This window comes from Schistocerca nitens, chromosome 5 (assembly GCF_023898315.1).
Source record: "Schistocerca nitens isolate TAMUIC-IGC-003100 chromosome 5, iqSchNite1.1, whole genome shotgun sequence".
Classification (NCBI taxonomy): Eukaryota; Metazoa; Arthropoda; class Insecta; order Orthoptera; family Acrididae; genus Schistocerca; species Schistocerca nitens.
The window spans coordinates 436,897,121-436,918,766 of NC_064618.1; the positions used below are offsets into that span (position 1 = coordinate 436,897,121).

At 43.3% G+C, this 21,646-nt stretch overlaps 1 protein-coding gene across 2 annotated transcripts in view; it reads left to right on the forward strand.

Annotated features, from left to right (window-relative positions):
• Positions 1 to 21,646, forward strand: part of LOC126259442 (sodium-dependent nutrient amino acid transporter 1-like) — a 288,279-nt gene that overhangs the window by 166,986 nt on the left and 99,647 nt on the right. Inside the window, exons 1-2 of one of the 2 annotated variants that reach the window (XM_049956257.1) lie at positions 10,377 to 10,440; positions 18,088 to 18,363. In XM_049956257.1, coding sequence (XP_049812214.1) covers positions 10,408 to 10,440; positions 18,088 to 18,363 — 309 coding nt within the window. In that variant the 5' untranslated portion in view covers positions 10,377 to 10,407. Of the gene's footprint in view, positions 1 to 10,376; positions 10,441 to 18,087; positions 18,364 to 21,646 lie in introns of those variants that run through there. The other variant, XM_049956256.1, reaches the window with a different exon arrangement.

A 21,646-nucleotide genomic window follows, 5' to 3' on the forward strand; every position in this document is an offset into this window, starting at 1 on the left:
GTACTGGATGTAATTTAAGTGGAAATAAATGTATGGCACAACATTATTAAGAGAGGATCGATTGGTAGGACACACACTGAGGCATCGAAGAATCGTCTGTCATTGGAGAGAAATCTGAGTAATAAAATTTGTTGAGGGAGACAAAGGTTTGATTACAGTAAGTACAGTCAAATGGAAGTTTGTTATAGTAATTAAAGATCAAAGTGCTTTCACAGGGTGGACTAGCGGGGGGAAAAGCAGCTGACCAGTCTTTGGATTAGACGACGGCGACGACATGCTAAATAGGAAGTCATTCGCCGGCATGTACAGAGCTGTTCCTTGCGTGAAACGAATGTCGCTGCGGATCCACAAGAAACATATTACAGTGTCTTTCTGACGCAATGCGTGACACATTGTTTGGCGCCAGCAGTCTTACAAGGCTGCGGTAAACAGTAAGACTATTTACTCAGGTTTGTTTCTTGTTGTTACGTAATCTATTCCCGAAAACAAATGCTTTACGCAGGTATCCCGTTCCCGTTGTTTGTGTACGAGAGCAACGTAAGATGGTTTGCGCCTGATTGCTCTAACTGCAGTCATTAGTTATTACTCGCTTAGCGCACACGTGTCAATGTTACTGGAATCTACGTATTTGCTACTGCTGCTTGTCGACCTATGTAGCATCTGACAGGTTTCCATGAAAAGTTACAGCGCAGTAGGGTGCACAGTGCGAAGAGTGTGCCGAGAATACCAGATTTCGGTCATTACCTCTCCCCACGAACAACACAGTGGCCGACTGCCTTCACTTAACGACCGAAAGCAGCAGCGTTCGCATAGAAGTGTCTTTGATAATAGACAAGCAACACTGAGTGAAATAACCGCAGAAATCAGGGTGGGACGTACGACGAACGTAACCGATGGGGCAGTGCCTCGAAATGTGGTGTTAATGGACCACGGCAGCAGACGGCCGACTCGAGTGCCTTTGCTTAACTGCAGTACATCGCCTGCAGCGCCTCTCCTGGGCTCGTCACAATACTGGTTGAACCCTAGGCGTCTGGAAAACCGTGGCCTCGACGGAGCAGTCCAGGTTTCAGTTGATAAGACCTGATGGTCGGGTTAGTGTGGCGCAGGCCTCACGAACCCATAGACAACTTGTCCAGCTGAACCGATCGTTGATTGGGGAGCATTTGCAGCCAGTCGTTGACTTCATATTCCCAAACAACGGTGGAATTGTTATGGATGACAATGTGCCATGGCACTGGGGCACAATTGTTCGTGATTAGATTGAAGAACATTATAGACAATTTGAACTAATATTTGCCCACTCAGATTGCCCGGCAAGAATCCCATCGAAAATTTATGGGGTATAATCGAGACATCAGTTCGTGTACAAAAAATCGTGCTCTGCCAATACATTAGAAATTATGGACGACCGCAAAAGCAGCATGGCTCAGTATTTCTGCAGGTAGCATTCAACGATTTGTTAAGTCCATACCACGTAAACTTGGTGCATTACGCCGGGCAAAAGGCGGTCCGACGAGATACACTACTGGCCATTAAAATTGCTACACCAAGAAGAAATGCTTATGATAAACGGGTATTCATTGGACGAATATATTATACTAGTTCTGACATGTGATAACATTTTCACACAATTTGGGTGCATAGATCCTGAGAAATCAGTACCCTGAACAACCACCTCTGGCCGTAATAACGACCTTGATACGCCTGGGCATTGAGTCAAACAGAGCTTGGATGGCGTGTACAGGTACAGCTGCCCAGGCAGCTTCAACACGATACCACAGTTCATCAAGAGTAGTGACTGGCATATTGTGACGAGCCAGTTGCTCGGCCACCATTGACCAGACGTTTTCAATTGGTGAGTGATCCGGAGAATGTGCTGGACAGGGCAGGAGTCGAACGTTTTCTGTATCCAGAAAGGCCCGTACACGACCTGCAACACGTGGTCGTGCATTATCCTGCTGAAATGTAGGGTTTGGCAGGGATAGAATGAAGGGTAGAGCCACGGGTCGTAACACATCTGAAATGTAACGTCCACTGTTCAAAGTGCCGTCAATGCGAACAAGAGGTGACCGTGACGTGTACCAATGTCACCCCACACCATCACGCCGGGTGATACGCCAGTACGGCGATGACGAATACACGCTTCCAATGTGCGTTTACCACGATGTCGCCAAACACGGATGCGACCATCATGATGCTGTAAACAGAACCTGGATTCATTCCAAAAAGTGACGTTTTGCCATTCGTGCACCCAGGTTCGTCGTTGAGTACACCATCGCAGGCGCTCCTGTCTGTGATGCAGCGTCGAGGGTAACCGCAGCCATGGTGTCCGAGCTGATAGTCCATGCTGCTGCAAACGTCATCGAACTGTTCGTGCAGACGGTTGTTGTCTTGCAAACGTCCCTATCTGTTGACTCAGGGATCGAGACGTGGCTGCACGATCCGTTACAGCCATGCGGGTAAGATGCCTGTCATCTCGACTGCTAGTGTTACGAGGCCGTTGGGATCCAGCACGGCGTTCCGTATTACCCTCCTGAACCCAATGATTCCACATTCTGCTAACAGTCATTGGTTCTAGATCAACGCGAGCAGCAGTGTCGCAATGCGATAAACCGCAATCGCGATAGGCTACAATCCGACCTTTATCAAAGTCGGAAACGTGATGGTATTCATTTCTCCTCCTTACACGAGGCATCACAACAACGTTTCACCAGGCAACGCCGGTCAACTGCTGTTTGTGTATGAGAAATCGGTTGGAAACTTTCCTCATGTGAGCACGTTGTAGGTGTCGCCACCGGCGCCAATCTTGTGTGAATGCTCTGAAAAGCTAATGATTTGCATATCACAGCATCTTCTTCCTGCCGGTTAAATTTCGCGCCTGTAGCACTTCATCTTCGTGGCGTAGCAATTTTAATGGCCAGTAGTGTAAAACATTCACGAAAGTCTTGGAATTGCTGTAACCGGTTAGGAGGTATGCCATGACTTCAGTCACTTCAGTGTAAGCCATATTATTTCTAAAATCGAAACGTGCCACGAAGATCGTCACTGCGAATATATATAGAAATGTGTACAATAAAAGACGTAAACTTTCTGCATTTGTGGATTGTTATTACGTGAAAACATTTTACTTTTATCCATCCATATGTATGGCAGTATGGCTAATGTAATGAGGAGTTTCAACGAGCTGCACGACCTTTTACGCTTTATTCAGCCCGTAAGCGTTTTTGTAGTCCACATTCTAAGTATTTCGGTTTCTCTTCTTAATATCGATTTAATATCTGCACTTTCTGCATACTCCATCGACGACGCAAAATTTGATCTTTTTTCTTCGCTTCAACAATCAATACTTGGCAGTTGTCCCCAGGCTCTTCTCTCTACTTCTTTTGTGCTCCCCATTCGTTTCTCTCCACGCAGGAACGTAAATTTCGAATATAATGAAGTGACAGTTACGGTGTATTTTAGATGCAGTTCTTTTTTGACTTTAGAGTACCGCATTTTGTACTACACGTCTTTAGATATAGTGATAAATAGAAATCAATGGCTGCTGGATTATGTTACAATGCGCATGTGCCAACAGCTTATGTGTCGACCACAATGGTCTCCACCAGTTGGAATTATGGCAGAGTTTTCATTTTGCAGTGGTGGCCTCTACTCACACTGCTTTTATGTTCATCATCATTTTACTCCACACTGATCATCAGATTGCCAGTTAATTGCATATCAGAAAAAACTAGCCGTAACGTGCTGAAATTAACTCGCTTGTTTGTTGTACAAAATCCCTGCTAATGATGATGATGATGATTATGATGATGATGATGATGATGATGATGATGATGATGATGATGATGATGATACGTTGCTCAGTGAACTGTTGCAATAGTCTTTTGGGCGAACTGAGTATGCCTAAGGCATCCCAGTTAACAACCTGGTGAAAGGGACTCAGAGTTTAACGCGGAATCCGAACCACGTGTTTATGGTGGATCCTCAGATCACCAAGAGGTTAAAATAAAAGCAGACTGAGAAATTATTTATACAACCAGAATTCGATACCGCGACCTTCGGTTTCCCAGGATACGTGCTTTACCATTTTTTCAAAGTTTTCATCCTGTGGTTTTATTACATATTAAATGTTCTTTTGCATAATTTCAGAACACGATTGTGGCATTTTGCGATCATGAAATGCATGTTTCTCAAAAAAAAAAAAAAAAAAACGGTGTGTCTTCCTCTCACCCTTCTTTGTCGTATTCAATCATTCTCAAACGCAGTTTATAACATCATCGAAGTCAGTCTTCAGATTACTGTATTGTTTTGTTTGCCAAAACTATTAGACCACCATACCCGATCCATACACTTGTTTGGCTGCTCCTTCCTCCTGGCGTGAAGATGCAGACTCCCGTCTCAAATTGTGGCACAAAACTACTGTATTAATTTTAAAACGGTCCAAATGTGTCAGAGAAGTCGTTTTCACATTTACTTTTGTTCAAAAATAAACAACCGCAGCACTCATTACGGACATCAGTATTCGAGTAAAATCCATCCCTCCTAATCCTTCTCGTTTACGTATCGTGGTTTCTTAAAACGCGACATGGCCTACGAGTCGTAATGGAGCGCAGTGCGCTTGCTGTACTGTAGAAAGGAACTTCCTGTTTGCGGTTTGCTCGAATGAGTGATACGCCCGCGTTAGATGTATATATACGACAATGAGTTATCCAGTTTTGCGAAACATCTTTCATAAGGGCGACATGCGTACGTAGTTTCGCGATCCGCTTGTGGGATCGTGTTAAAAACGAAACCCAATATGTACTTCAAGTCTCTCTACTTTTCACTAAGAAATACAAACAATGCACTTTTTCAGCTATGGCTGTTATTGTATTTACTGTTTGTCGTAACCGTTTCTAAGTGCTAAGTTCCTCGCTTAATGTACAACGCTTGTCATAATTAATACACCCATCCCAGTTTCAGTGAAGACAAACTGCTTTACATTGCTTGATTTGTTATTGTTTTCTTAATCAGTTCTGTTATTACTTGCCGTTGGATTTAATTAAGTGCTGCTCTTTATTGTTTTGTTAAAAAACGTTTTTTCTGGCTTAATTTTGTAGAACAAATACTATTTCTATAAAGACTTACTGAAAGCAGTTAAGTACATAACATTAAGAAATAAATAAATGTTTCCAGAATAAATAAAAATTGACCCCCTCTCTAACAAATTTGACCCCCTCTTGGACAAAATCCTGTGTACGTCCTTTTTTTAAGTAAATGTGCTATAACAGTATTATGGACACACACAGGTTTTGCGCCATCTCGGTTTCGAGAGTTCCGGAACCTCTACAGAAAATTGGAATAGAGGTCAACATAAACATCATTTCCGCCCTTTTTATTGCTCATAAAAACCACACATTGCATGTTGTACCATCATACAGCGAGACTTTCAGAGGTAGTGGTCCAGATTGCTGTACACACCGGCACTTCTAAAACCCAGTAGCACGTCCTCTTGCCTAGTCACAATTCCGAACTCACGTCATCGATGACGACGAGAGTGAGAGGCAGGAAAGAATAGTCGTCGGACGAGTGACTCAGATAAGAAATTCGCGCCCAAACACAGAATTAGTGCCCGTTAACGAGCCGACAATAAGTGCACTCATCAAGCGACAGGGAAACCACAAGGCTCCTGGCCCTGACCGCATCCGCACCCCACTCCTAAAGCACCTAGCGCCTCCCGCTATAACATTTCTGGCAAGCGTCTTTAACGCTTGCCTAAAACTCACCTACTTCCCCTCAGCGTGGAAAACTGCTAAGGTAATCACCCTCCCCAAACCTAACAAAAACCTTCTCCTACCCGAAAGTTACAGACCAATTTCCTTACTCACTGGCATGAGTAAAATCCTTGAGCTGCTAATACTCACAACCCTCCAGCAATTCCTTACTGACAACAACATCCTGTTGCCTGAACAGTTTGGATTCCGCGCTGAGCACTCCACAGTCCAACAATGCCTGCGCTTGGTTGAGCACGCTTGTCTGTCCAGGGCAAAGAGAGAATCCACAGGAGCAGTATTCCTGCACATAGAGAAAGCATTCGACCGCGTCTGGCACGATGCCCTAATATTTAAACTAGATCACATAGGGTGCCCAGAACATATCATAAAGATCATTGACTCATTTCTTGCGGAGCGTCACTTCTTCGTAAGAAGTGGGACAGGATCGAGCCAGATGCGACCGATTGCGGCCGGAGTTCCGCAAGGTTCGGTTTTAGGTCCCGTCCTATACTCCATTTACACGAACGACATACCGAAGCAGGTCGGCGGGGAGATCGCTCTCTACGCCGACGACACTGCCATCTACAGGAGCAGCCGCAACCTTGACTTCATACGACGAAAGCTGCAAGCCCACCTCGACTCCATAACGCAGTGGTGCAATTCATGGAAAATTAAAATCAATCCGAGTAAAAACCAGGCCATATACTTTACAACCAGGCTAAAACTCCCAGACCAACAACTAACAATTGGTGGTCGGGACCTAGCCTGGCGAAATTGTATCACATACCTCGGGATGGAGATCGACAACCGCCTCACATGGAGACAACACACAAAGTAAGCGGCAAACAAGGGGTGCGCGCTTCTGTCCCAACTATACCCTCTTCTGAAGGGTGAAGGACTCACCTTGAAATGCAAAATGCTTCTCTGGCGCCAACTCATGCTTCCGGCCATCTTGTATGGTTCGGAAGTGTGGTCAATGGCGTCAGATACCTCACTTTCAAGACTACAACGGCTACAAAATAAAACCTTCCGGGTAATCACAGGTGCTGACAGATACGTCCGCAACACACAAATCAGAGATTTCTTAGAACACCCCACCATCTATTCCCTCATAAAGGAAAAATCTGCCAAACTTTATGAGAGAACACAAACATCGCCCCATCACCTCATTCGAAATTTAGGCTGCGAACATCCAGACCTTCAACATAAGAGACCTAAACTAACCCTCACGCGCCACTTTAGGGACATTTAAAACACACAAACACACACACAGAACAAACATTTACACAAAAACACGCACACAAAACCAAACCACCATCTTCGTGAACCCCCTAGCGCATTCCTAGAAGTCAGACGGGCACAGCCCAGTGGTACTTCATTACAAAAGTGCAAACAGAAGGCCTGTCCTCTTGCATTGATGCATGCCTGTATTCGTCGTGGCATACTATCCGCAAGTTCATCAAGGCACTGTTGGTCCAGACCGTCCCACTCCTCAACGGCGATTCGGCGTAGATCCCTCAGAGTGGTTGGTGGGTCACGTCGTCCACAAACAGCCTTTTCAATCTATCCCAGGCATGATCGATATGGTTCATGTCTGAAGAACATGCTGGCCACACTAGTCGTGCAATGTTGTTATCCTGAAAATCATTCGCAAGATGTGCACGATGGGGCGGCGAATCGTCGTCCATGAAGACGAATGCCCCGCCAATATGCTGCCGATATGGTTGCACCATCGGTCGGAGGATGGCATTCACATATCGTACAGCCGTTACGGCGCCTTCCATGACCACATAATGACAACATAATTCCCCACATAATGCCACCTCAAAACATCAGGGATCTCCACCTTGCTGCACTCGCTGGAAAGTGTGTCTAAGGCGTTCAGCCTAATTGGGTTGCCTCCCAACACGTCTCCGACGATTGTCTGCTTGAAGGCATATGAGACACTCATCGGTGAAGAGAACGTGATGCCAGTCCTGACCTGTATGTGTTAGGCATATCTGTACCACGCTGTTTAGAGTCTAAGGCAACATCTTGAACACCTACATTTTTAAGATGAAAGATAAATATGTAGGGATTTTATTAAACCGTGAACTAATGAGTCAATGGAACAATTGGTAATGCTTATTTCTAACAATATTTTTCCTTTCAGAATGATGAAGCAGTTCATCACGAGTGCTACCTACATATCCTTCTCAGAAAAGAAAACTATCTGTCCACATTGATACTTGTTGCAAAACACTTGTTACAAAACATAATTCCTTTGAACCAATGTTCTTCCTAGCAGCACTTCATTTCACCCGCACCTTGCGCCCTTATTTAAAATCAACTAAGTTAGAATGCATACACTATACACAAAGACTGTAAATCACTTGATTGCTGAATTCCACACTATTGAACGGACAGAAATCGGAAAACTTCAGGCTGCTAATACTTTGTTCTTGTGCACAGCTACTACTACTACTACTACTACTACTACTACTACTAATAATAATAATAATAATAATAATAATAATAATACAGTTGCTGGTGTATTGTGTTGTCAATTGGCTCGTTTATTGTTACAAAGCGAATAATGCAGCAATTTTTGGTCTGTTGCGAGAACTACCTAGAAATTGGAGAAGGCAATTTCAAGGGATATTTAAGCATATATGATATACAAGGTGTCCCAGAAGAAATGGTCGGTGTTCAGGGATATGACAGAGACAATCATTTGAAGCAAAAAATTTCAGATGGACATATGTTCTATTCCGAATGGTTTCCGAGATACACATTTAATGTACATTGTTATTTATTTTCTGTATTATTCAGTACTCTGGCATTTTTTCTGTGTACCACAACGATGTAGAGGAAGCCGAAACGATCAATTTGATACAAGACACTTGTGGTCTATCAAGTCCGGAAACCACTACAAATTGCCCTACAAAAACTACCTAAGCTACGGCGCATGAGCGTCGCGCGAAATTAACTATTCCCCCCCCCCCTCTCTCTCTCTCTCTCTCTCTCTCTCTCCCTCTCTCTCTCTCTCTCTCTCTCTCTCTCTCTCTCTCTCTCTCCGCGCAAACTACCAGTACTACAGAAAAAGAAAATAACACCTTTTTGTAGGAAATTTAATACAGATTAATTTTTGTGCTGTGACTCTTTTCCTGTAGATGCCGTAGCTGTAGAGTTATTCCAGAAAAACGTATAAAAGTGACATTAAACGTGTTCTATCTAAAAGCATTGAAAATAGGCACATGTCCAGAGGAAGTTTCTTGTTCAAATGTGCATTCCTGTCGTATCCCTGAATAGTGACCATTCCTCCTGGGAGACACTGTATATATACGTCACTTTTAGTGTTACAGGCGCATGGTGCAAAGTACACAGTATGTGTGTAGTGAGTAGACTATGTGAGGTCGGTGCTCACACATTGTTTCACTAGCTGTAACCTCTGCTTGTATTTAAAAAGAAAAAAAAGTAAATACTGGTACTTACGTAAGCAGTATTACGGTCTTAGAAAATAGTGAAAATAATAGTGATCTTTTAACAATTTAGTTTCGTGACCGAAACACAGTCGAACGCTTACAAAATTTCATTTTACCTTTCGAGGAGTAATTACCCCAGCCTGGGAACCACTGGTCTAATGCATGTATATAAGGACTGAAGATACAGTTGACAATCTGTTCTTTGGTGGGTATCAGACATATAAAGCTTTTTTTAAGAGACATATGCTAAACATGAAATCTTCGCAGTGTTCCACTTTGAAACAATTCAAAGGACAAAATTTGCAATCATGGACTTAATAATGAATAATTTTAAATATCGAAGGATTTTTTTGAGATGTTTCGTCAGCAACAGAGTTATCAATAGTATCATTTTCTTCATATGGCATACCTAATCCGTATATTTAAGACTTTTGAAGCACCTCGGCTGCAAGTATCTTAATGAACACTTTTAAAAACAGTCGGGTGAAAAACTTCAAGATGTCTTGTGTAAATAGGTTATTCATGATGATGATGATGATGATGATGATGATGATGATGATGATGATGATGATGATGATCGTCTCTACTAGTTTGTTTAGTAAATTACAGTTTATATTTCCTGTGAGTGCAGAATGGGGACACGGACTCATTCGCCCGAAATCAATGGAATGTCAAGATTCTTTTGTTAGGTCGTGTTGTATTGTCTACAGCAACGATGTCTTATCAATCGCCACGGGTAGCGATTACGAACATTTGTGTTCAAAATAAGGTTATTAGGGCAGAGCAGTGTGTTTCTACCCCACCATGTGCTTTCGAACATAACAGTAAACAGCGAATATTGCCAGCAAAATGATGGAAGGGAGTCTCTGGATGCTGCCAGGTGACGTAAGACTCCTTCGTCGTAAGCGCTTGGAAACTGAAACCCATTAACGCGGACAGTCCTCTCTGACGTCACGGATAGCTCCTAATGAAATGTAGATTCCAGCGTGTTGCGACACGCACGTATAGAGATGCTGCCTTACTACGGGAAGCTGGTCCTTATCAAGAAGGAATATAGCGGTGCTACCGTCATGCTGATGTTATCGCCGGGTGGCGTCAGATAACGCATCCTCGAGCTAATCCACAGCGCGGGTTCTCGCTTCAGTCTTGCTCCACATACGGCGCGCATCACAGCTGCAGAAAGCCACCTCATGCCGGTCCACTTCTCCGAGGAAACCAAAGAGGTCAGTGAGCGCAGCACTGCACAGTAATGCAAACACAGAGGCGGGATCGACACTAAAAGTACGACACTAGTATACAAAACTAAAATTGGTGGTGCGATGTTTTATGAATATCTTAATCTTCGGCAGAGGGCTGCGCTGTCACCTAGTAAAAAGTTTTTCTAATGTACGGAATGTCAGACCACATATGCGAACAGACTGAAATTTTGTGAAAAGAAGAAAAAAAGTACCTTGTTCTTAGTACAGTGACCCCTTCAGAAGTGAACTGGACGTGGGGGTTGCCTCGTGTAGTGTGATAGGATCGTTAAAAGTCAATATATCTGCGTACATGATATGGTCGAGGACACATCTCACGAACGACGTAGTTCTAGAGAAGTAGGTCGCAGCAACAGAAATTACTGCGAGAGGCGTGGCGACCTGCACAGCCAAGCAAGAGACTCTTAATCTAAGCAAACAGAAGTCACGGGCGCAAATAGGCTAAAAGCCCTGATATGTATTGATTACATCGTCACCTATTAGTTACTGGAATCAAGACCGTTTATACTCAAGGGTATTAATCTAGTGCGCTTTAAGGTGGAGATGGCAGATGTCAGGCTGAATTTTCTAACAATAATTCATAGCAATTGGTTCATTAACGAACGGATTCGCTCACAAAAATCCCCATCCACTCTCTTAATGGCTTTTAAATGGGGGGAGGGGGACTTACAAAGCCGAACTAATAGAAGAGAAATTCTAGGAACGACTACGCTATTAGTTCCAACTGTCGGTTAAGCGCTGCGGCTTGTGTTCAACAAACTATTGTGAGAATTACTGCTTGAAAGAGTGTGTACTCGTATATGCCAGAAAAAAGTTCAGAGAGTTGACGTAGCTCAGAAATATGTTTTTTGGTGCCACACATCTCTCACGGAGGCTCCAGACATTCTTCCCGTGCACCATCCCGCAATCGCGTGTACTGATTGAGTTCTCCGAAACAGACGAGCGCCTTATTTCGGTAGGCTAGTGTTCGCTCAGAACGTTTGATTCAGCAACGAAGTCTGCGCCGAGCAATGTTTGTGATCTGAGTCGGGGAGGGGGCTCTTAGAAACAAATGTAATCAAACTTACGTATGTCTCAAGATGGCGCTTAGCCCTGAGCACTTGCTTCAATAACTCGTGCATAGAGAGCCAGTGAAAGGTGGCCAAGAGGAAGGAATAAGAGCTTCGGATCATTGGTTAATGTTTATCGGTATGACCGCATGCCTTAAGTGGGGTAGGACGTCAAACGGGCCGTCTTGGAGCAGAAGAGACACCACAGAACATTTTAATTTCCACTGTCTATACTTTTACGAATAAATTAATAGAACTTTGTCAGCATGACCAGGAAGGATTCAGGATTCACAATCATAGCAGTGGAAGTTCAAAAAAATAACAAATTTTTTACATGTGAAAGTTCATCATTTTTTCACTTCTATTGGCTGCGTTTGTTGCTACAGGTACACGTTTCTTCATAAGTAAGAGAGATTCTTCGATGAATTTTGCACAGCATACAAACCATACTTACAGGTGTATGAAACTCTAGAAATTTATGAAAAAATGAATGTGCTGTTACATTTTAAACTTCATGTTTAGAAAAAACTCAAATTTTATAGTTAATTATCTCAATTTTTACCACAGTTTTTAATAGATTTGGAAAATTCTAGAGTTTCATACACCTGTAAGTATGGTTTGTATGCTGTGCAAAATTCATCGAAGAATCTCCCTTACTTACGAAGAAAAGTGTACCTATAGCAATAAATGCAGCCAATGGTAAGTGAAAAAAGGTGAAATACAAATGTAAAAAACAAAATTATTATTTTCTTATATTTTTGAAGTTCCACCACTATAAGTGTAAATCCTGAAACCTTTCTGGTCATTCTGACAAAGTTTTATAAATTTATTTCTAAAAGTATAGACTGTGGAAATTAAAAAGTCCTGTGGTGTCTCTCCTGCTCCAAGTCGTACCGTTTGACGTCCTACACCCCTTAAAATCTATTTTTCCGCTCGTATTTGAGAACTGTTCGGATAGGAACGACTTTTTCTATATTAACTACACGAATCCCAGTCTTGCCTTGTTTCACAAAACTTTATTTTTGTACGACATAGGTTTCAGGTTACAAGCACATTTTCATTATAAGACGTTTCAAGAAAAATTCACTTGAGGCGAAAAAGTCTTATCTGTTGCCTTTCTATGAAAACCACTAAGCATCGGTGTGCTTCTTGTATTCACCAATTCTTGGTGGCAAACATAAACTTGGCAGGAAAAGTTCCTACTGTCACCGAAAGTAGTCGCTGTTATGCAGTGGGTTTGCTATAGGCAGCAACTACAGACCTATCGTAGGTCCAAATAGATTAGGCAACAACGAAACAAAATAAAAAGGCAACACAGATTGGCAATAGCTTCTAAAAAAAAAAGACACCACTTAACTTCAGTACGAAGTTAGGGCTTTGGTACTACGCAGCTATCTCTTGCAAGGGTAGTTTTTACTCTGGTCTAGTCCTGAATCCAGTGAACGATATCTACTATCACTCGTAGAATGTTCAGTTTGGCTTCTCTTTGCGGCTGCTACAGACACGGTTCTCGTGCAGTCTTCAGGCACTATTGCTACTCCGGATACAGTGTTGATACTGCAGATGTGACTTGAGAGGAGCCGCGTGTCCGCTTATATTCACTTTTGACGGATGGATGTAGACATCGTAACTATTTGAGTGAGTACGGCGGATGCATAAACTAGTCGGTCTTGTGTGTCCGTGCCCTCTATGACGTCTGCACATAACTATGTTGCGCCCCTCTGGAGGCTGGCCATGCAGTGTGGCGTCCCCTATGTGTATGACTACGCCTCGTATCTTCTGGAAGTCACAGCAGTACCCAAAATTTATGGAATGTAGCTGAACGATTTACAGTGTAATGTATGTCCGAAAGTCTGAACATCCAGATACTAGTTTACGGCTACAAAAGTACCGTAGAGCTTCCTTCTCGTCGAATCTAAATCACAAAAAGCAGAAGAGACAAGACGGAGCGCACTGTTCGAAAGAAGAATAAGCGACATTAAAATGTTCGTACAAACAATTTACTAGATCAACTTGCATCTCTCTGTTAGTCAATTGCAACTGGCTAGATTCCGGAAACTTAAGGTATCTTCACAGTATTTGATTTATAGTACAGTCTCGTATTTTCAATTCCTGCTAGGTCATTTGTCAACAATTGACACAAAAAACCTCCTTTGCGTTAATTTCTGGTTTTCCGCAGCGTGGAATAAACTAAGCATCAGATGGACATAAAATGACTGATAAGGATTTTGACTGATAACTCATATCTAAGAATCACATACAATCTGAAAAATATTAAGCTAGTACGACAAAAAGGGAGTAGCAGATGTGCCATCTACCATTGGAATATAGGACATTAACATACTCGTCCCGTTCGTACATACATGTTGCAAAAGAGATTCTAATAAAACAGATGATAATAGAGTGAGAGAAAAAATGACTACAAAATTACATACGTCAGAACAAATTTCTCAAATGTTCATTTGAAGCAGCTCTTTGATGGGAGCGTCGATTTGAATCTCATCCGTTAAGTTCTGTTTGTGAAGAAAAGTCTTCTGAAATCATAGTTAGTGGTCAAATTTGATCGTTGTTGGTGACCCCAATCCACTGTCCACAAAACTGAACATAATCAACGATTGAGAACTGTACCGGCGACTTATTATACTTTATAATTTGACGAAAAGGTAGTTTAATTTGAAAATAGATTTTGTGCAAATATATTAAATCATTTTCCAATAAAAATATATTAAGATTCAATAACGAGACTTACATATTACAGATGTTCTGTATCAAACCGGCTACAGATACGAAGAGCTTCTTAGTTTACATAGAGTAGTACACTTCCACACTGCACATCCATTTTCACTGACATCTCGCTCGTGGCAGGTACACATAAGACGGAATAATAACGTGGTTGGTACACGCAGATATCGTATTTTTGTCCTGTGCTTGGAATTATTGCTCTAGTAACAGTGTTCAAAAAATAGACTCTGCGTTAGTCTGTCCAGTGAGATGGAAGATGTCCTGTCGGCATAAGCTCGACACTTAAAGGCCAGGGTACGGCGAGAGGTCGGATGCTTGCGGAATGCACACAAAAAAACTGTAGAATCATCCGTGAAGGAAGTGATGGCTCTGGTGTTATCTTAAACTGGAAGCCTGGGAACTGGTGCAGCTTTTCCCTATTGGAATCTAAGCCACCTCCTACAGAAAACCATTGCCTTAGTGCTTTCAGCAAATTGCACGTAACACGCGTTGTATATACATTAAGATCTTATATTGGTCTGGAATGGAGTAGAGAGATCGTTGCTTTCCTTTTAATGCAATATCGTGAGTGCTTGGAATAGTGAGTGCTTGTGCTCTTGCCATTTCTCGCGAGATACCGCATTCTTCTTCTAGATAACTCCAAATGGCGGAATGACTCAGAGCCTCTATATAACTGAGCCAGCCAGCTTCATGGACGCGTCTCTCTCACTAGACACAACGCAGGGAAATTGATGAGACAAAAAGTAATTGCATCAGTAAGATGGCTATCCGTGAAGCATACGAAAATTTTATCAATCAGATCTTGGCGAAGGGTCTATTAGAAAAAAAAACTAGGCAGCTCTGTTCGTCTGTAAAGTCGATGAACGGGAACAATGATAAGCAGTTTCACGTCTCCTGGTATTGCAAACCAATGAGGGCTACTCAGAACGAACATGCCCAAGACGTAATCCTAACAGATTTTACGTGGAATGCATTGCTGAATTAGTCCTTTCCATAGTTCGCATTTATCGCAGGGCTCATAGTCGCAAGCGCCTGGGAAAGTTCGCAGTTCACTTCTGTTCACAAAAAGTGATAAAGAACGAATTAAGAAAATTATAGACAAATATCGCTAACGTGCGTCTCTTACATGACCCTAGCACGTATTCCTGATGGAAAACTGGATTCTCTCAAGGAATCGGTACAATTTCAGGAGAAGCCTTTCGGATGAAAAGCACCTCGGCGTATTCAGATACCTTGCAAATAGTGCTTACAAGTGAGCAGGTAAATTACGTCTTCTAAGATTCTCGTAAGGCTTTGGACATTGTCGACTGATACGATTTTTTTTCCTGTCTGTATATGGTGCTTAGAGCAAAGAGAGAGAAAATGGCATCAAATTAAGAGATTATTGGTAAACGTGGGTTACCTATAACATCGGAGTTTATAAATATTTTAAGGGCAATAGGAAAAAGCGATATTAAATGTAAGAAAGAATCAGTAGTAGGGTACACACATGGGAAGATTAGAGTTATTGGGGTCTGGTGCAGTTTGACGCATCTACGGTATTGATCAAAGGTATCCGGACACCCCCATATAAGGCGGAATTGACCAGTAGATGTCACGAGAGGCGAATCGGCCAATAAAGGAGGAAGTGGGGAATATTTTGTTGTCAGTAGAGTAACAGTAGAATGGGTACTAAGTGAAGTTAGATTTGAGTCACGCACATTATTCTAATAATTTCCGGGTATGCAGCCGGATCCCGTCGACGTTCTGCCACGATATTTCGGCCCAGAGACGTCCGGCCATCATCAGGTGAGTACAAAACTTCTGAAGAGCCCAAGTGCAGTCGCGGTATTTATGCCGAATCTCGCGCATGCGAAATGTACTGGCATCCTACAGCGCATGCGTCAGGTGTTGACATGCGCGGCATAGCAGAGTTGTACGTTCTGCTCTCGGTGGTGAAAGTAAAAGATCATCTAGTCATTGAGTATCGAATGACGGCGTCGATTCCGATGTGATTGTATAATTTTATTTACGGGATTCCAATTTTTATCCAGCTGAAAGCCGTTATCACGATTTATAAGATTATCGGCAAGACGTATTTCCACTGATACTTTGATTACAAAATCCCAAAATCCAGAAACTGGAGCTAAAATTTTTGAATGTCCCGAAGATTAGCTACCACAGGGGACAAAGGGCTCCCCATGGCGACGCCGTCTGTTTGTTCAAAGAATTCGTCATTGAATAAAAAGTACGTTGAGGAGAGTATATGTTCAAACAAGGCCGTCAGTTCTGCACTCGCTAGGGTCGCAGGTTCGAATCCTGTCTCGGGCATGGATGTTTGTGATGTCCTTAGGTTAGTTAGGTTTAACTAGTTCTAAGTTCTAGGGGACTAATGACCTCAGCAGTTGAGTCCCATAGTGCTCAGAGCCATTTTTAGTTCTGCACTGAATAAGTTTTTATGGAGGATTTTGAGGAGAAAGCACTTGAGTCTGCTGTTTTAAAGCCTACGGTCTTCTGACGGTACGTAGATGATACTTTTGTTGTATGGCCTCATGGCAGACAGGCACTGGAGAAATTACTTCATCACTTAAAACTCATTACATGAGAACATCACATTCACTATGGAGATCGAAAAAGATTGCACTTTACCATTTCTAGACATGCTTGCACGCCGTAAAAAATGATGGGTCATTTGGACATTCTGTGTACAGGAAACCGACTCTCACTGATCTGTATCTCCAGGCGTCAAGCTGCCATCACCCAGCACAAACAGCCGGTATTCTCAGTACCTTAATACATCCAGCGCATGTAATATCGAATGATGAAAACCTCCACGCAGAATTAGAACACTTGGAGAAGGTTTTTAAAGAGAATGGCTACACTTCACGCCAAATAAGGAAGACCATGCGCAACTGTCATAACAAGAAGTAACGCACAGAGGACGCTGATGACGACTATAAATCAACTGCGTTCCTTCCAAACGCCGGGAATGTGTCGTCGAAAATAGGCAGATTACTGAAGAAAAATAAAATCAAGGTTATCTTCCGTCCACCAGCAAAGAACCGGGCCCTGGTTGGATCCGTTAAAGACGATTTACAACTGAAGAAAGCAGGCGTCTACAAAATTCCCTGTAACTGTGGCTCTACATATATTGGCCAGACGACAAGAATTGTCCATGAACGATGTACAGAACATGAAAGATGCACCCGTCTGCGGCAACCGTCAAAATCGGCAGTAGCAGAGCACTGTATTTCTTTGGGACATTTAATGGAAAACAATGGAACAAAAATTTTAGCTCCGATTTCCGTATTTTGGGATTCTGTAATCAAAGAATCAGTGGAAATACGTCTCGCCGATAATCTAATAAATCGTGACAACGGCTTTCAGCTGGATAAAAATTGGAATCCTGTTATTAAAATTATACAATCACAGCGAACTAGACGGCGTCATTCGAAAATCAATGACTAGATGATCTTTTACTTTCACTACCGAGGGCAGCACGTAAAACTCGGCTATGCCGCGCTTGTCAACACCTGACGCATGGGGTGTAGGATGCCAGTGCCTTCCGTATGCGCGAGATTCGGCATAAATACCGCGACTGCACCTGGGCTCTTCAGTAGTTGTCTACTCACCTGATGATGGCTGGACGTCTCTGGGCTTAAATGTCGTGGCAGAATGTCGACGGGATCCCCGGCTGCGTACCCGGAAATTATTAGAAGAAGAAATACGCCGGGAAAATTTCAGAAGTCATGTCACACATTAACCTGCCCCGAGTACACAACATATTTTTTGAGGTGTAAGTGGATGAGAGCGTGTTAGCTGAGAGATGGTGTTCGGTGTCCAGGCTTCCGGCAGCGACACCGGGAGGTCGTCGCCGTCACAGCCGCAGCCGCAGCAGCTGGAGCTGGCGTCGGTGTGGGTGTCGTCGTCGACGATGACGGCGTCGGAGGGCTCGTCGTCGGCGGGCACGACGGCGACGTCCTCGACGGCGGTGCTGGCGCCGCCCAGCCGGCCGTCGTCGCCGGGCAGCTGGGCCTCCAGCAACCAGCAGCTGGTCGCCGCCGCTGCCGCCGCCTCCGCCGCCGCACCCGCCACACACCCGCCAGCGCCCTGCTGCCAGGTACTCTTCACTTCTCATCATTATTATTTACACGAATCAGAAAACAAATTCAATACATGGTATTTACCATTACAAACAGTTGAAGGAACTACCAAGGTACAATACTCTTGACCTGTTCTGAATGTCAAAATATTCCGACCAGTTCATTAATACAGCTTATGCAGTAATTCTTGGCCAGTGGTAGTAGGCTAATGGTTTCAACGCCGGAAGGGGCGAACCAGTATTTGGACTCTGTGGTGTGTGTACTGTAAGACCTTCGGTACACACACCATCAGATTATTTGACTAGTCGCTCTAACGAAGTAGGCGAGTGTCAGTAATATGTCTCGTGGTCTTATCGTGGCGTGTTTATCTTCTGCCGTTAGGTCAGACGATAGAAATGCCACTTGCACGCTTAGAGTAGCAGATTGACGGTCACCAACTTTAAACAGAACTTGATTAATTTTCACACACATTTATTAAAATAATAAAAAGCATAGACATTACGTAACTTGATTCTGGATGCTGTTTACAATTGACAATCTGAATTCCTTTGGTCTTGGTACGTTAATCTTATTCTCACATATCTTTGATACTTAACAAAGTGTCTATTATTTATCTTCATAGCTATGTACAGGAATATGGTAATCTTATTAGGCGCAGACTGAAACTTGACTATAGACGGGTGCAGACTAATGCAGACTGGTACAGACTAATGCAGACTGACTAATCGGAGGTCTGTACACTCGTTATAATATTTCGCGCGTTCAGGTATTACTGCGCGAGTGTGATCCGCGAGGAGAAAAGGTTCTACGTTAGCAGCAATCTCATTGGCTGCGTTACATATTAATACGCGCATCGGCGGAAGCAGAATTTGGTCCGTCTCTAAGGCAGCGCCATCTCGTAGTGCGGAGACGGACGAGTGCTGCGCCTGCGCTGTTGTGCTTAGCGGGGCGCGCTCTAGTGGGAAAGTTGTGTACGCGCTGACTATGCGGAACTATGTACACAACAGACTCCATGACGGATGCTGGCTCTGCCGCTATTGTGACACGCAACAGCAGTCTACGTGACTAGCTTCCCATAGTCTACTGGGTGGCAACTAGTTGATATTTTACAATAGCCACTCACAGCACGTCATCATCGACCCATCCAGGAGGGCAGAGTGCAAAAGAAGCCATATGAATAGGGCCCTTCTACCCTTTCGGTGAGAGTGCAGTTCCAGCAATGAACGAATGACGCCTTCTCAACGACATTAGTCAGCAGGAACCGAACTTACGCTATTGTACTTACCCTGGCCAATGAGGCACACGTAGCAGACTTAAAAAATGAAGTCAGTCGGTTATAGATGGGAACTTGTAAATAGGGACATTCCACCCTGTTTCTCAAGTAGTCCTACAGAGCTTAATTTTCAGCCGTGGCCGGGGAATCAGCAAGCGGCCTACCACCAGTTAACCCTACCGTATTCATCGACCGAGGTTATGTCCCTTGTCACGCGACTCGCTTTTTTCTTACTCCCTCCCGGGATACGACAGACCTAACAAGGGGAGGCCGCCAGTTGTGAAATTCAGATTCAATTCATCCTGCGCATAATAAAAGCTCATGGCCAGAGGTGTAATGTGGCAAAGCACCAAGATGCACTTCTCAGCCGTTGTCGAGAAAATCGACAGTTAAAGAAACCGTTGCGGTGAAATACTCTCTACGATAAATAATTTTCTACAGCGTCGTGGCGCAGCGGTAAACGCTCGGGTTCATAATTCGAAGGTCGCCGTTCGAATCTCGCGCCATGCAACCTTTTTTTAGTATTTGTTTTTTGTAATTCAAATATATATATATATATATATATATATATATATAATTCCCGGCAATCAGTTGCATATATAAACTATTAATGAATTGCTTATGCATGTTGGTGAAGACGGATCGCTCTCCAGTTGTACCGCCTCCATTTTTCCGTTTTTTAACAGGGTGTACCAAAGCTCTCCCGTCCGAACTGATTTTCGACAATGTTATAAGTTGTGCTAGGGACCGCATCTACCTTCTTTCGAAGTTTGCAGGCAACTACGCTGTTATGCGGCGGCTCGTTTCGGCCCATTCAGCATCTGTCCTTCAAGTGTAACGAGCGAGTAACGGAGTTTATATTTCATACCTGCCACAGCAAATTTGTGTTCGTGGGGTCTCTATTCTAATTCGAACGTTTGACTTACGCTATACGTATTCGTTTCGGAATATCGTTTCTACGTCTTCCGTTAACTATACGTGGTTAACATTATGAAGACAATTAATAACATTTGTGAAATACAACTTTGTTTGCGGAAAATATAATGATGTTCGAAGTCGCCAGTTTTTCCACGACAAACGACTTTCAACAACTTATTATATGCATAATTGTTGCAACTGATTGCCGGGAGATATATATATATATATATATATATATATATATATATATATATATATTACAAAAAACAAATACTAAAAAAAAGGTTGCATGGCGCGAGATTCGATCCGGTGACCTTCGGATTACGAACCCGAGCGCTTACCGCTGCGCCACGACGCTGTAGAAAATTAATTATCGTAGAGAGTATTTCACTGCAACGGTTTCTTTTAACTGTCGATTTTCTCGACAACGGCTGAGCAGTGCATCTTGGTGCTTTGCCACATTACACATCTGGCCATGAGCTTTTATTATGCGCAGTATGAATAGAATCTGAATTTCACAACTGGCGGCCTCCCCTTGTAAGTCTAGCAACTTAGATTGCACGCGGTGTCGTGAGGAGAGGAGTTTCTCCTGTGCAAAATGCGGAGTATAGTTGACAATCCAATAGGTGCTCATGGTCTGTGGTTCTGTGCAGTCACAGGCGGTGGAACCCACAGTGACGTACCATTTCTGCAGGGTTGCTTCAGGATCGTCCAACTCTTGAGTAACCTCCACATAATCCATCATGCCCAGGTGGGAGGGCTTCCGAAGGGAGGGGGCGGGCAGAATTATTCTAAGTCGAGAGATTCGGAACCATTTTCTTGCTGTAGTTGCTGCTGTTTGTGTGCCTGAAACAGCCTTGAAGAAACTTCTTCTGGATCTCAACCTTGGAGCTGTTGGAACGTGCGCACGTAGTGGATGGTTTTCTCATGAGTCTGATTTGTTCTCCCCGCATTGGGAGCTACTGAAAAACGAATATCTAGTGGTGCTATCCCAGCGAGTTGGTAGAGGTTCAGAAGTGGTGTAGGTCTGAAACAACCAACACGTTTCTTTTAGCATCTCGTCCACTAAGTTTTCGTAGGTAGATTTGTACCAGACTCGGCATCCGTAA